The 16,958-nt window shown below is 37.8% G+C and overlaps 1 protein-coding gene across 7 annotated transcripts in view; it reads left to right on the top strand.

Annotated features, from left to right (window-relative positions):
* The window catches only part of SPAG9 (sperm associated antigen 9), a 185,382-nt gene that overhangs the window by 123,799 nt on the left and 44,625 nt on the right, over positions 1-16,958 (top strand). For 6 of the 7 annotated variants that reach the window (XM_011959983.1, XM_011959982.1, XM_011959980.1 and 3 more), the window contains 5 exons: positions 1,400-1,607; positions 2,496-2,595; positions 8,388-8,509; positions 15,245-15,302; positions 16,359-16,511. In XM_011959983.1, coding sequence (XP_011815373.1) covers positions 1,400-1,607; positions 2,496-2,595; positions 8,388-8,509; positions 15,245-15,302; positions 16,359-16,511 — 641 coding nt within the window. Of the gene's footprint in view, positions 1-1,399; positions 1,608-2,495; positions 2,596-8,387; positions 8,510-13,436; positions 13,449-14,718; positions 14,734-15,244; positions 15,303-16,358; positions 16,512-16,958 lie in introns of all 7 variants that reach the window. The other variant, XM_011959978.1, reaches the window with a different exon arrangement.

The following is a 16,958-nucleotide window of genomic DNA, read 5'->3' as shown; positions in this document are numbered from 1 at the left end:
TTTCTCCATGTTGGTCAGGCTGGTCTTGAACTCCTGACCTCAGGAGATCCGCCTGCCTCGGCCTTCCAAAGTGCTGGGATTACAGATATAAGCCACTGCACCCAGCCTATTATTATTATTATTATTATCATAATTGGTGGTGGCTGTAAGCTTTTTGTCAATTTCTCTTCTTAAAACCTGGGTGCTCCAAAAGAACTGCTTCATTCTTGATAACCACTGGACAGTTGTTTATAATTATTCTGGAGCTGCAAATCCCTTTGAATATCTGATAAAAGCTCTAAGTCTTTTCAGAAAAATACATTGTATACAAATTTTTGCATACAATTTCAATTTGCATATACCTCTTGAAACCTATCTGTGGATCCTATAATAGTAATCAAATTTCAGTGAGTATGTAACTCACTTGGATTCCTTGTTAAAATATAGATGACCTATTCTCACTGCCCAAAGTTTGGTGCATTAAGTCTGGAGTTGGACTTAGACTCTGTCTACTCCTCTCTACTCCTTCCTCTTTTCTTTTTTTTTCAAAAAGATAGGGTCTTGTTGGGCTTAAGGCATCCTCCCACCGCAGCTGGAATTACAGGCATGTGCATGGCTGGAATCTGCACCCTCCCCCCGCTTTTTTTTTTTTTTTTGAGATGGAGTCTAGCTCTGTCACTGAGGCAGGAGTGCAGTGGCGTGATCTTGGCTCACTGCAACCTCTGCCTCCCGGGTTCAAGCTATTCTCCTGCCTCAGCCTCCCAAGTAGCTGGGATTACAGGTGCCTGCCACCATGCCTGGCTAATTTTTGTATTTTTAGTAGAGACGGCTTTCACCCGTGTTGGCCAGGCTGTCTCAAACTCCTGATGTCGTGATCCACCCGCCTCAGCCTCCCGCAGTGCTGGTATTACAGGTGTGAGCTACCGCATTTTAACAAGCACTTTAAGCACTTCACATGCTTTAGATGCAGGATGTTTTAATACCGCACTTTACAAAGATACCCCGAGATTAAGAATTTGCTTATTCTACTTCTGTTTTAGAGCAGCTATTACAGAGCATGTGTTCTAAATGTTCTAAAGTAGGTCTTTATTACCAAGTGATTGTACAATATTGCAATTGCCATTAAGAATGATGTTGACATTAATGTAGTTTTATTGCTAGTAATTCTTCTATTTTCAAATTTTCTGTTTAGAAAAATCTCATCTGAAAAAATACAGTTTACTTAAATATTTCCCAATTATTTGCAGAGGGTCTAGAGAGAGTACTTATTGGTAAATCAGTGGCTCTTTATTGCCTTTATTTAAAAAAAAAACACAAAACAATAGAACTTTCTCTGGTAGATTTATTTCTTAACCCATTTAATGTGGTTTAGAGTAAATTCATCATTTAAAATTTTATTTTAAATTATTTTTATTTGTAGGATGAGCTTTCTGATGTTAGCCAAGGCGGATCTAAAGCTACCACTCCAGCATCAACAGCTAATTCAGATGTGGCAACAATTCCTACTGATACTCCCTTAAAGGAAGAAAATGAAGGATTTGTGAAGGTTACAGATGCGCCAAATAAATCAGAGATAAGCAAACACATTGAAGTACAGGTAGCCCAAGAAACTAGAAATGTATCTACTGGTGAGTGACCCTAGTTCTTTACTTACTAGGAAAGTATTCAGTAAACCCAGATAATGTGGGTATGAGAAAATATATCTTTGCGGGTGTTGCCTGCTTTGTATTTATAAAATAGGCGGATATAGTTGGCCCTCTGTATCTGTGGTTCTGCATCTGTAGATTGAAAATATTTGAAAAAAGAAATAGCTGTGCCTGTACTAAACATGTACATACTTTTTTCTTACTATCACCTAAACAGTACAGTATGACAATTATTTACATAGCGTTTAGATTGTATTAGGTATTGTAAGTAATCTAGAAATGATTTAAAGTATATGGGAGGATATTGATAAGTTATATGCAAATACAATGCCATTTTATATAAGGGACCTGAGCATCCATGGATTTTGGTATTGTGGTGGGTTCTGGAACCAATCCCCCATGGATACTGAGATAAGACTGTACTTAATTGTATTCAATGCTTTAAAAAGGTAATGTTTAATTAGTCTTGGAGAGAAACTATTGGGGCCAGGAGTTGGGGGCCAGGAGGTCACAGAGCCTAAAAGACAGGAGGACAGTTCTTTTCTGTCCCCTGTCTTAGTTTAGTCTTTGTCTTTAGTTTCTTTAAATTCCATCTTTTAAATAAGAATGAAAGCAGGGCCTTAGATACATTGCACTGTGTGTTCCACGAAACACAAAGGAAAACTGTCTTTGGTTGCTTATTAATTTTTGATATGAACTGTTCACTGAATATATGATATATTGTATAATGCTGTATTTCCTAAAACCCAGTCTTGTACATTTTTAAAAAATGTTCAAATGATACCTTTACAACTGTAAAAACAACAAGATTTTTATATTGGGGTACTATGTAATATATATATTGTTTATTTCATCATGTCCTTTTTTAAGGCTCTGCTGAAAATGAAGAGAAGTCAGAAGTTCAAGCAATCATTGAATCTACTCCTGAGCTGGATATGGACAAAGATCTCAGTGGATATAAAGGTTCAAGGTAACATAAATGTCAGATGAAGACATATTCTGCCTCCCCACCCCCAACTCCCATAAACACTGTTCTCCAGTCTCTGACTGGACAAAATGGATTCAGATATTTTGTTGAATAAATGTTAGTGTTATATTCTAATTCCTATTCTTGAAACTGGACACTGTACATGGTTTAAATTTTTTGTTAAATGTTATCTTTGTAGGATCATGAATTAGGTGTATGAGCAGGAAGGATGGTGTCTTAGTCTATTTTGTACTGCTATAGCAAAATACCAGAGTGGGTAATTTATATACTTATTTATTTGTTTGTTTGTTTGTTTGTTTTGAGACGGAGTTTCGCTCATGTTGTCCAGGCTGGAGTGCAATGGCGTGATCTCGGCTCACTGCAACCTCCGCCTCCTGGGTTCAAATGATTCTCCTGCCTCAGCCTCTCTAGTAGCTGGGATTACAGGCATGAGCCACCACGCCTGGCTTATTGTGTATTTTTAGCAGAGATGGGGTTTCTCCATGTTGGTCAGGCTGGTCTCGAACTCCCGACCTCAGGTGATCTGCCCGCCTCGGCCTCCCAAAGTGCTGGGATTACAGGCGTGAGTTACCACACCCAGCCTTGTTTATTTTTTTTTGAGACAGAATCTTGTTCTGTTGCCCAGGCTGGAGTGCAGTGGCGTGATCTCAGCTCACTGCAACCTCTGCCTCCCAGGTTCAAGGGATTCTTCTGCCTCAGCCTCCCAAGTAGCTGGGATTATAGGCACCCACCACCACGCCCAGCTAATTTTTTTTTTTTTTTTTTTTGTATTTTTAGTAGAGATGGGTTTTTGCCATGTTGGCCAGGCTGGTCTTGAACTCCTGAGGTGATCAGCCTGCCTCAGCCTCCCAAAGTGCTGGGATTACAGACGTGAGCCACTGCACCTGGCCAGTTTATAAAGAACAGAAATTAATTTTCTCACAGTTCTGGAGGCTAGGAAGGCCAAGATCAAGGTGCTGGCAGGGTCAGGTGTCTGGTGAGGGCTGCTCTTTGCTTTCAAGTTGGTGCCTTGTTGCTGCATCCTCTGGAGGGGAGGAACTCTGTGTCCTCCCATAGCAGGAGGACAAGTGAGCTCTGAACACTGGATAAAGCCTCATTATTTTATAAGGACCCCCATCCTATTTATAAGGAAGAAGCCCTTATGGCCTAATCACCTCTTGAAGGCCCCATCTTAATACTATCACATTGGCAACAGCTGAATTTTATAGGGGACGCATTCAAACGATAGCAGATAGGGGAAAAAAGACAGCCAAGACATATCCCGTACTTTCTGTAACTTGAGGAAACCAAGAAGCAGGAGTGAAGGAAGTAACAGAGTGAACATGGCAGGTCTGGCAGCAGTGCTACTTTGAGGGCATGAAACAGACCTTTGGCTATGGAGCACACTTATTTTAGGGCCAGCGGCAGGGGACTCCAGCCTGCCGGACACTTCAGTCCAGCCCCCTCCTGACTGGGGCTTGTTACTCACGGGATTGCATTGTCCCAGCCACTAACTTGGGGCCAGGGCCCCTCCCCCTAGCACTTACCTTGAGTTTGTGCACGTTTCTTGCTGGGTAGGTTCAGAAGATGATTTCTTTTTTATGTGTACATATGCTAAATAAATGTAATTTAAAAAACAAAACAAAAATGTTTGAATAAACTTTTGTACCTTCCCCTAGATCAGGAAGAGAGAATGTACTTCCATCTTGAGAGCTGTAATGATCTCATTATTGGAAGAAATTAGTCTCATTTTAGTATCATTTTACATAGGATGGCTGTTTAGTGGTAGGAAGAAAATGGTTAGATATCATTTTTTTTTTTTGAGATGGAGTCTCGCTCTGTCACCTCGGCTGGATGCAATGGTGCTATCTTGGCTCACTGCAACTTTCACTGCCCCCCCACCCCCTCCCCAGAGTTCAAGCAACTCTCCCATCTCAGCCTCCCAGGTAGCTGAGACTACAGGCACGCGACACCCCACTGGGCTACTTTTTGTATTTTTAGTAGAGACGGGGTTTTACCACTTTGGCCAGGCTGGTCTTGAACTCCTGAGCACAGGTGATCTGCCTGCCTCCCAAAGTGCTGGGAGATTAGACGTCATCTTAATCAGGATTATCCAAAATTCATTGATGCTCAAGAATGTCAGACAGGAGCTACTGCCTTTCTTTTCATTTCTTCCGTAAAGTTTATCCTTTAATTAATTAATGACTATAAAATAAAGCCATTTATTGATCTCTGTTAAGCATTGTGCAGTACGTTATAGCGGTTAAAAGCATAGACCCTAGAGTAAAACTGCATGGGTTCAAATCCTGTCTTGGATTTGCATCCTAGGTATGTTTTCTCATCTATAAAAAGTGTTGTGTTAATGCCTCAGATGGTTGTGAAGATTAAATGAATCAATATATGATAAATCATTGCAAAATGCCCCATTCAGTAAATGTTAACTAGTACTGTTTTCATCATGATTTTATATAATTTGATCCTAATTACAACCTTATGAGGTAGATTTTTTATGCTTATTTTATAAATAAAGACACTTAGAACTTGTTCAAGTAGCTTGTCCCAGATTACCAGGCTAGGAAGAGGTGGACCTGGGATTCAAATCCAGAACCCTCTCTCTCTCTCTCTCTCTCTCTCTCTCTCTCTCTCAGACAGGTTCTAATTCTGTCACCACTCTTTTTCCTGGATCCTGCATCACCCTGCTTCTTGATTTATGCCTTTGTTTTGACAGAGCTTATCCTTACTAGCTTTCCAGGTAAAGGGTGCATGAGTCTATCACTTCATAGCTCTCTCTTATGCTGTTTGTCTTCAGGTATCTAAAATGACATGCTCATCCTGCCCCTCCTTCATCCCTCCCTTTTTCAGCTGAGATTCTGTGAGAAAATACAGTCCTAATGTCCAAAGGCATCTCTTGTATATAATGAATTAGCTATGCTCCTGTGTGTCTAGAATAGGACTCTAGGCATGTACTTTCCTTGGGAGGATGGAGAAAATACTTAAATCCTTTTCTGTATTCTGTAGATCAAATAAGGAACCCTGGTTGAAAAAGGCTGTGATGTTAACTGTTGGCTGTTAACTGGTGCATTATATCCTAAAGCACCATCTTTTCATCCTCCTAATATTATATTTCAAATTCTGTTAATGTTCATTATTTATATCAGTATGACTATATAAAATTAATCTGTAATTCTACTTAGCCACAGAGTATAGTATAATTACATTTCATTTCTTTTTTTTCTCCCTCCTCCAAGATGGAGTGTTGCTCTGTTGCCCAGGCTGGAGTACAGTGGTGCGATCTCGGCTCCCTGCAACCTCTGCCTGTCAGGTTCAAGCGATTCTCCTGCCTCAGCCCCCTAACTGGGATTACAGGCAGGCACCACCACACCCGGCTAATTTTTGTGTTTTGAGTAGAGATGGGGTTTCACCATGTTGGTCAGGCTGGTCTCAAACTCTGGACATCATGATCCACCCGCCTTGGCCTCCCAGTGCTGGGATTACAGGCCTGAGCCACCGCACCCGGCCCATTTCATTTCTTTTACAACTTTTTGTTCTTCTGAAATTAATAAAGCCTTGGGTTATTTTGTTTCTTTTCCTCATGTTTCTGTGTTCCTGTTACTAAATCATTGGCAGACACTATGCAATTCATAAATGTAAAAGTCCCTAATATGACCAAACACAAAACCTGTCTGTTTTTTAGGGCTCACTCTCCTGCAATCTTCTATTCCCATTCTCCAATTGAGACTACTGTCATAGTTGCTCTGGTTCTGGAATATGCCCTCACTATCATCCCTGGAATTCTTTTCACCTTTTTCCTCTGTTGTATCTTTTGTTTCTTGGATGCCACATCATCCTGCTTCTTGATTTATGCCTTTGTTTTGACAGAACGTATCTTTACTAGGTTTCCAGGCAAAGGGTGCATGACAAGTAAATATTTTTTTTTGAGCACTAAAAACTATGAACTTGAATGTTACAAATTTCATAAGAAGACATACTTGATAGTTTGGCTAGATAAAGAACTATAGGTTGGGAGTTTTTTTCCCATCAGAATTGCAAAGACATTACTTCATTTTCATGTTGAGTTCAGGGTGTTGTTATTTGAGTTCTTGCTCATTTTTATATACTCTCTGAAATATTTTAAGATTGTCACTTTCTTGATTTTTAAAAAAGTAATGATGCTGTGCTTGGTGTAGGGGTCTTTTTTTGTATCTTCTTATATGAATTAAATGTTTTCATCAGAACATTCCTATCTTCCAGTTCTGAGAAATTCTCTCTCTTTCTTCTTACTGTTTCTTCTGCTCTCATTCTGGAACACCTGTTAGCTGTGTATTGAACATCCTGGAATGACTGTCATAATTTATTTTCTCCCCTCTTTCCTGTCTCTTTTATTTTGTAATAATTGCTGGCAGATTTTCTTTTAAACCCTCTTTCTTTTTTTTTTTTCTAAGTTTTTTTTCTTGGTTGGTACTTCTTACACCATCTTGCTATTTTACAAATGCAACATTTATTCTGAAGAAAATTAGGTGCTTTGTTTTTTTGTTGTCGCTGCTGCCTGCATTGTCTTTTTTTGCTCTTAGTGTCTCTGTCACATCCTCTTTGTTTTGGGCCCTTTCTTTTATAATAGAGACCTTCTTTAAATATCTGGTACTCTGTGGCTGTTTTATTCATACTTAAGTAAATAATGCTGATTCTCCACTTTCCTGCCTATAACATTTAAACTTGGCTTCCATTGTTAGGGAGCTGTGCCAAGAGAAGGGAGGTCTCACTGTTCTGGAGGATTGTATCTAGGTCCAGTACTGCCTCTTGTACAGTTTTTTTAATCCTGTCCTTCTGTTTCATGTTCCTCCCTACATGCCCTCCCTGTGGTTGCTGGTACCTTCAAGTCCTAGGCCTTTCAGGGGTTCTGGCAGCGTATTGACCTCCTCCCTACACCCCAGTGGCTTAGGTTTCAGCTTTCTCTGGTCTAGTGAATCACTTTCTACTGTTTGCCCATCTGTTTTCCATCTTACAGAATTTTGTTCACATTTCATCTGCTATAGTTTCTTTTTCTATTCTCTTTGTCCTTTTGGGTGTATACCTTTTTAATTTCTTAACTTTCATTTTAGTTGAGTTTCTGAGTTATTAGATGATAAATGACTATGTTCTCTCTACTATGTTTAACTGGAAATGGTCTACAGAGTTTTTTCTATTAATAATAGTATTCAGGCACAAACATATACACTTCCTCATTCCCCTATACACCCCTGCAAAATAGGGCATATAGTATGTACACTGTTTTGCAACTTGATTAAAAAAGAAAACCTTTGTATAATGGGTTTCTTTAGTTTATAAAGCTCTATTTATGTTTTTAACCTTAAAGGTAAAAATTTTAACTTTATATGTGTATAACTTACCTCATCTATCCCCTGTTAACGGTCATTTAGGTCATTTCAGTTTTTGCCACTATGAGAAATGCTACTCTAACCGTCTTTTACATACATAATTGCCTTCTTGTGACATAGGTAATCTTTGGGAAGCACTTAGACCAGAACCTGGTATAGAGTGGAGGAGCTGCCATTATTGCTTGTGTTTGCTGGGATCATACAACAAAAACATTCTATAATTTCTTCACCAGCTATTTCCATGGAGCTTAGTGAGAATTTCTTAGGAAGCCTTTGAGAAATCTTTTTAAATTATATTTTCTAGTAAACATAAATTATAGGTAAGAAAGTCCTAGGTAGCTTAGCCTATTGTATTCATTTTACAGCGTCTAAAAAGTCTTTGTCATTTGTTGATTTGGTTTTGTTGTTCTTGTTGCATAGCACTCCCACCAAAGGCATAGAGAACAAAGCTTTTGATCGCAATACAGAATCTCTCTTTGAAGAACTGTCTTCAGCTGGCTCAGGCCTAATAGGAGATGTGGATGAAGGAGCAGATTTACTAGGTATGATAGCTCATCTGAAGACGTATCATACTGTTTTTAAAATTGATTTTTTAAATGATTTAATTGAAAAGTCCTTTAAAATGTCCCCAACTGCTCAGTGGCACAGGGTTGTTGCCCTTTTAGGTAGTTATTGGGAACATATTCTTCGTGATCATGAAAGTTTTAAATGAAAGCACCCTTGCTTATGGGTATGCTTAAAACTGAATTGCATTTAAACTCATATTTTGAATTCATACAACACAATTTATTGAACTCCTGCTACACATAAGAACATGGTGATGTGTGTGTGTGTGTGTGTATGGATTGATGGCTAGTTATTTCCTGGCTTACCTAAATTTCATTATATGCTGTTGACTTTAATTAAATAAGAAATTATAACACTTGATTTTTCTAAGCTTTCACAGAGTATATTATGTTGTAGCTCTATGGTAAATACAATCATTTTAAAGTTTGTGTTCTAGAAGAATACATGGTTTGAAAAGAATATTGCATTTGGCTCTTAGACTATTTGCCTGCTGACCTTTGCCAAGTGGCTTAACCTTTTTGGACCTTAATTTCCTTGTGTGTAAAATGAAGGAGCTGGACCCTAGTTCAGGAATCTGGCAAACTGCAGCTTACCTCCAACTAAATCCAGCTGACCGCTTGTGTGCGTGTTTAAATAAAGTTATATTGGAACACAGCCACCACCATTTACTTATTGTCTGTGGTTGCCTTTGCCTACCAACAGCAGAGTTGAATAGGCAACCGAAACCTAAAGCCTAAAATATTTACTCTCTGGCCCTTTATAGAAAGAGTTTGCCAGCCCCTGCCTTGGATGATCTCTAAAGTTCCTTTCAGTGCAGGATTCTGGCTCATATGAATCAGTTTTGGTATACCTTCCTTATAACTTAAGACCCTATAGAAATTAAAAACTTTATGGAATTAAAAATATATAACTTTGGAAATACTAAGCTAAAAAAAATTATATTTATTGGTATAATTATAGTACAGACTACACTGTTCTCAAAAGGTTTCGTTTGTTAATTGTTATGACTTTGGAGTGGAGTGACATTGCTTGCATTATTTTATGTTAAATTTATTGATTCCCAGTTATGTCCTTGACATTGTAAAGTGTTTTTGAAGGAAAACACAAGTTCTATCTAAATGTCTATCTAGGCCGGTTGCAGTGGCTCATGCCTATAATCCCAACACTTTGGGAGGCCAAGGCAAGTGGATCGCTTGAGCTCAGGAGTTCGAGACCAGCCTGGGCAACATGGCAGAAAATACCAAAATTAGCCAAACATTGTGGAGTATGCCAGTAGTTCCAGCTACTTGGGAGGCTGAGGTGTGAGGATGACTTGAACCTGGGAAGCAGAGGTTGCAGTGAGCATGGGTTGCACCACTGTGTTCCAGCCTGAGTGACAGAGCCAGACCCTGTCTCATAAAAATAAATAGTAAGAGAGATTGAAAGTATTTTAAGTACATATAGTTAGACAGAAAGGGACTGTCACCATTAAAATTTAAGTAAAACTTTGGAAGAAATTGAATGAATTGCATTTCTTATGGAGGGCTAAGAAAGTTTTAATTCTTTTTTTTTTTTTTTAAGACAGACTCTCACTCTGTTGCCCAGGCTGGAGTGCAGTGGCACAATCTTGGCTCAACACCACCATACCTGACTAATTTTTGTCTTTTTAGTAGAGAAGGGGTTTCACTGTATTGGCCAGGCTGGTCTCAAACTCCTGACCTCGTGATTCACCTGTCTCGGCCTCCCAAAGTGCTGGGATTACAGGCATGAACCACTGCGTCCAGCCTGAAAGTTTAATTCTTAAGGAATATTCCATTTTTATATTTAATTTTACGTTTTAATTTTAGTTAACATCAAATTATTCCTGAAAAGTTTCTTTTAAGACATAATTGGTTTAAGAAACTAACTCCCTGGCAAAATTGAGGAGCAGATAAAAAAATGTTAGAAGAACTTAAAAATGTATATTCAGTGCAGTAAAATTCACCAGAATCGATATACGTCACCCCACAAAATTCCTTTATGCTGCCTGTTTGTGTTAACAAGAATGAAGTACTTCTGAATATAATTTGTACACTGTGTTACCTCATAATGCAGTAATGAGTGACAAAATTTTTAAGGTTGGTGGCCCTAAACTTTCTTTTCTTATGAAGCATTTAGAAGCCCCATAGTACTTAGAAATATCTGTGGTCTTTTAAATAATTAAAAGTAATATCCTGATGCTTTGGTTTCTTTGCCACTTTGAAAATAAGAAACAGACTACCAACTATCTTTTCCATTTTGTAGATGTTGGTACATTTATCTCTAGAATAGTCCAGATTAGAATATTTTAGTATATTACTGTAAGTTTAGTTACTTATGAATACTTTTGGTCAAATATGGTAAATAAAAATGTTCCTGGCTGGGCACGGTGGCTCATGCCTATAATCCCAGCTCTTTGGGAGACTGAGGTGGGCGGATCACCTGAGGTCAGGAGTTCGAGACCGCTCAGGCCAACATGGTGAAACCCCATCTCTACTAAAACTACAAAAACTAGCCGGGCATCGTGGTGTGCACCTGTAATCCCAGCTACTTGGGAGGCCAAGGCAGGAGAATTGCTTGAACCTGGGAGGTGGAGGTTGTGGAGAACTGAGATTGTACCACTGCACTCCAGCCTGAGTGACAGAGCAAAACTCTGTCTCAAAAAACAAAACAAAACAAAACAAAAGTCCTTGGGTTCTCTTCTGTGTAATTCAGTGATAACAAATTTCAGTCATTATATATGGACTCAGCACTTAAGATTACCCTTTTTTTTGAGGTGAGATCTCACTATGTTGTATAGACTGTCCTGGAACTCCTAGGCTCAAGGAATCCTCTTGCCTTTAGCCTCCTAAGTAGCTGGGACTACAGTAGCGTGCACCATCATGCCAGCACAACCTTTTTCTGATTTTACTAATTTAAAAGAATCTCAACAATTTGTCCTTTATCTTGATTGGTGTCTCATCCCTCAACTTTCTTATTTAAAACTCTCTTTGCTGGGTTTCTGTGATATCAGCTTGCCAATGCCCTTTCCTGTCTCTGACTCTACCTTTTCAGTCATCTTAACAGGATCTGCTTCCTTTGCTTATCTTTCAGGTATCAGCGCTCCTGTCCTAGGTCTGATACTTTGAGAAATCATATTTGCTCTCATTGTTTCTTGGTTTTCATGGCTAATTATTCCCAAGTTTTTATCTCCATCCCAGATCTTTTTCTAGAGCCCAAGACTATTATTTCCTAATTGCATACTAGATACCTCTAAGATGACCTGGAGGGCTTTACGTTTGACATGTATAAAGCTCAGTTTGTCATCTTTATTATTCTGTCCCCCAAGGCTGCTCTTGGACCAACAGGCACTGTTTCAGTGAATGAATAGCTCTCCATCCTGCACCTCTCAGTTTCCCTCACAGCCCATCACCAAGGCTTGTTTGTTCCCTCTCCTAAATGTGTGTGTGTATACATACATACATACATACATACATACATATATATATATATTTTTCTTTTCTTGCCTTGCTTAAGTGATACATCCTCCAGGAATTCTGCCTTGATCCCCTTAGTTTTCCCTGAAATGTATTCCCATGGCACTGCATTTTATTATACCACTCTTCATACTTTACTGTTATTTTTTAGGTACCTGTCTCCCTGGACAGACTATAAGTTCAATGTGGCTGAGACAACTGTGTCTTTGTTCACGATTGCATCTTTAGCACATAGCAACTGAGTGAATGGGATTGCTAAATAGTTCTGACAGCTTTGTTTCACATCAACATCGGTGATTCTTCTCCTTTTGGGATTAAAAATTCTTTACAGGAGAATTTGTAAGAGAGCAATGCACCTTTGGAAAAATACATGTATAGAACTAGGTAAAATTGTGCATTTTCTCAAGGGATTACCATTTAACTCTGAAGCTCATCTGTGGACCCAGCTTGAGAATCCGTGTTAAAACCCAAATAGAACTTCTATGATTTAAAAACTGTCAGGCAGTTTGGTTTTTTTTGCTTGTTTTTAATAAGTAAAGTTTTCAAATTTATTGGACCTAAGTTTGTGCTTCATTTAAGTCTTGAATAGAAATGAGGCCACTTTAAGTTACGTTTTTCTTATAAAGAATTTTTATTGATCATTTCAAAATGAAATTTTAGCTAATCCTATTGATTATATATTCAATTTATACACCATATGTTAAGATAACTCTTCATTGGGAATGTGTACATTTAATGTAAACTTTATTTATTTATTTTTGCTATCTCAGAAAGGCTTTATTTCTACTTCGTCCAGGTCTCATGCACACTCAGAGGCACCATCATGTGTTTCCATTTGGTATCCTCGTGACTTTTTGTAGTCTTTTCCCTTAAGACTAGACTCTGTACGTTGCCAGTTAATCTTTTAACTATAATTTTAAAATGTTGCTGTTGTGTCATCGATGCAAGAAGACCAATAAAAGTACAGTACAGGGAAATTCACAACATATTATAGTGGAACAGCCTGAGTCACATTTAGGTGATGGCGAGGGCCCAGTAGCAGTATATTCATGCACCCGAAGACATGCAAGCTGAGTAGGATAATATATGGATCATACAGTGAATTTTCTAAGCCCACTGAGGACTTTGTGTCTCTTCAAAAATGTCCTGTATACCCTCCAGTTTGGAGAATATCTGTCTTGTCTACTGGCTTCATGGCTAATGTAAACTTTAGAAACTATATTATAGGATTTGTTTTTCCTGTAGAACACATTTCAGTTTTTTTCCTTTTTATAAATATTTACACTTCATTATGTTTAGTTAATGGTTTCTCTACATCTTGTCAATTTCTTTGTTTCCTCTCTTTTAAAGTAAATGAGTTTAGTTCTTGCTTTCTGAAAACAATCTAATTGAGATTCTCACTCATTTTTCTCTTGGGCTGCTTACCTAGGGGAATATTCTGGTGTGTATGATTTTTGAATATTTTAATATTACTGCTTTTTAAGCTAGGTGTTCTTGGCTGCTGTTCTCATCTAATGCTTTCTCATCATTTTTTTCTGCTCAACTATTTTTTTGCCTTTCATATATTTTCAACTTTCATGCTTATCTAAGTGCTTGAGAGTTTATAGCAAACATAGTTACTATATAAACTTTTTTCAACCAGTCTACACTCTTATTTCTTCTGTCTCTATAACTTTATTAAAAAGTTAACATTCCCAGCCATTGTATCTACAAAGGAAGAAAAAGTTAGCATTAGTGTTTAAAGCAAATATCTTGCCAAAGATTGTTTTGGAGTTAGAATTTGGAAACTTTTGGGATCTTTGTTTTGTTTGGTTTGGTTTCAGTTTGCGGATAATACATAGGTAGATGATTAAGTAATCTATTTCTGATATTTAATTCATTCTGGTGTAAGTACCTTGATCTTTGAGAAAATTAGAATATAGACAAAATATGAGTTCAGGTGCACAGAATATGTAGCATTCCTAGGTTGGCTGTATTTGTTTTAAGTAATTTTAAAATCATTTGGAAAATTACCTTTTTTAAAATAAAGGGACATGTTAACTCCTTTGTCTTGTGTAGTTTTCTTTAGAAAGATTTCGTTCCTGTTTACTTGGGTTATGATTATTACTTCTTCCATTGTATGTGATTTTCCAACATTATTAGCTCACAATTCCTTGAGATGAGTGACTGGTGGGTTTTTTTGTTTTGCTTTGACTTTTTATTTTTTGAGTGATATTCCCTAGTGTGTTGTTTCATTTCTTCAGTTTCTTAGGAGAATCAAATTACTAGCTTTCTTCTCTCTAAAGACCACTCCATTGGATCTTGCATTGGATGCTGTACGTGCCTCTCTCACAGTAGTCATTAAAATGCCAAACACTATCAAAGACAGCCACTCAAGTGATAACTGAACATTATTATTTTGTAGGTGGCACTTTGAAGGAAAGTTTGTATTGTTGATGGAAGATTTTCAATCTAATTATAGTCATTTTTATTGTGAGAAAGAATTGGTAAAGCATTTTTTAGGTATATCAGCATCCTTATGAATGAAGGAAATCATCTTTATTTCTGTCTTTTGCACATCATTATGCATTAAATCATAACATTGTGATTCCAGATGTTTTTCATATCATGTATAAAACTTTATAGATTAATAATCTGTTTTCATGCTGTTTCTTACGTAAAACATTTCTTGTTCTTTGTTTTTGCTTTACATGGAATGCATGGGCTTTAAGACCATAATTTCTTTGGTAAGGTTTCATCTGCCTTGGGGTTCTGTCTTTCTTTGGCCTTGGTTTTGCCTGTTCTCTATTAATAAGGTCTAATTTTTAGGCAAAAGCCTCCAAGGTCGGATGTGATTTAGAAACAATTTAGATCCATATTAAAGCTGTTCTTTTTTCCCCTGAATAATGTTGGAATATTAGAATATTTGGCAGAAAAGTCTTGATCCTTTTGAAATATTATCTATGAGAAATAAAATATAGACTAACAGATATTGAAAATTGGCCTCATTCCCTAGCAAGCCAATCCAGATTTAAGAAAGAAATTGGCCAACAAAATCTTTAGCCTTGTTTGTAATGAATAATTATTTATAATTTTATCATCTATTAAAGTAGATCCATCAAATGAAATAGACAAAATAAGATTAATAAAGGACAGATAACATTTCTAAAATAAAACTTGTGACTATAGCTTATATTTTAAACGTGTATATTATTGATGTATTTATTTTCAAAGTCTTAATCTTTTTTCTTTTGATAGGAATGGGTCGGGAAGTTGAGAATCTTATATTAGAAAATACACAACTGTTGGAAACCAAGTAAGTATATGTGAAATTTTAACAACAGAAGATAAAGAATTTTATTCTTGTCCAAGTCAATGACACTTCATCATTTTAACATAATACTAATGGAATCTCCCTGTCCCATCTCGTTCCCCTCCTCTGAGTGTACACACACACACACACACACACACACACACACACACACACACACACACACATAATGTTGGGACCTACATTGCCCTGATGGATATGTTTCCTTGCCCTGTTTTTTTGTAGAAACAAATTGTCATCTCCTTTTCACTCTATAAGTATCCATGCGTTTTTCTTAATCTTCTGGATTTGTCCTGGTTTTACACTTTTTTTATTCCCTCCCCTGACATTTGTCTGTTTTCTTATCTCTTCTCCTGGGGTTTCTTTTATTTCCACACAAATATTTTGAAGTATACTCAGCCTTCCTCTTCAGAGCTATCTTCCATAGCTGTGCATCCTTGGGTGCAATTTGTGGAGTCTTAAGCCCTCAGACACATTTAGTGGGACCTATCCCCAGTCATGTGGAAAAGCTGACTGGGTTCCTTTATCAGTTTGCTGTGTCAGAGCAACTTTGGAACATCTGTGTATATCCAAGACAGAATACAGTTATAATGAGGTCCTATGCCCACTATGCCCAAAGGAACTGGATCTCCGGTTTTTTTCTTCAGCTTAGACTGTCTTAACTTTCCAGTTTAGACTGTTTTCTCGTTATTTATTAAAGGTAACATCAAGGAATAATTTTACTTTATTGATTGGGTAATATATTCTCAGGAATTATTAATAACAGTAACCTCATGAATGCTATTTTTAAAATTTAATATTCTCACTTTTTAGTAATTGATGGTCTGTCCTGTTTTATTCATTTGATAAATGAGTAAAACCTTAGACTGTTGCTTTGTGTTCTTTTTGCATATATCTACAAACAACATCAGGTAGAATGTCGTGAAGTATTAAATTATTCATCTTTATTGGTTGTACAGTTACTTTAGTCTACAAAGGAATAGCTGAAAGATGGAAAGAATATTTATTTGTAATGATGCACTTGAAATATGTGTTTCTTAGAAATGCTTTGAACATAGTGAAGAACGATTTGATAGCAAAAGTGGATGAACTGACCTGTGAGAAAGATGTTCTGCAAGGGGAATTGGAGGCTGTGAAGCAAGCCAAACTGAAGCTAGAGGAAAAGAACAAAGAATTGGAGGAAGAGCTTAGGAAGTAAGCTTTAACTGTGTTGTTCTAAACCAAACTCTTTGCCAGTTATGCTACAAAGGGTTACAGGTGTAACCGTGAGACTGAGACCTTCTGTCCACTCAAACCTGGAAGGCCAAGAGCTGCCTGGGAGAGGGCAAAGTGCCCCAGCCCACTGCCTCTGCTGTGAGCAGGCCTCTCCAGTTGCTAGCCTGTTATCTAAATATTGACTCCTGTCACCCAGGCTGGAGTGAAGTGGCAAGGCCATGGCTCACTGCAACCTCTGCCTCCTGAGTTCAAGCGATTCTCTTGTCTCAGCCTTCTGAGTAGCTGGGATTACAGGCACCTGCCACCACACACGGCTCATTTTTGTACTTTTAGTGGAGACAGGGTTTCGCCATGTTGGCCAGGCTGGTCTTGAACTCCTGACCTCAGGTGATCCACCTGCCTTGGCCTCCCAAAGTGCTGGGATTA

Source organism: Colobus angolensis, unplaced genomic scaffold (assembly GCF_000951035.1).
Source record: "Colobus angolensis palliatus isolate OR3802 unplaced genomic scaffold, Cang.pa_1.0 Scaffold50, whole genome shotgun sequence".
NCBI classification, from domain to species: Eukaryota; Metazoa; Chordata; class Mammalia; order Primates; family Cercopithecidae; genus Colobus; species Colobus angolensis.
The sequence above is the reverse complement of the archived record's forward strand: the minus strand, read 5'-3'. Positions and strand labels throughout refer to the sequence as shown.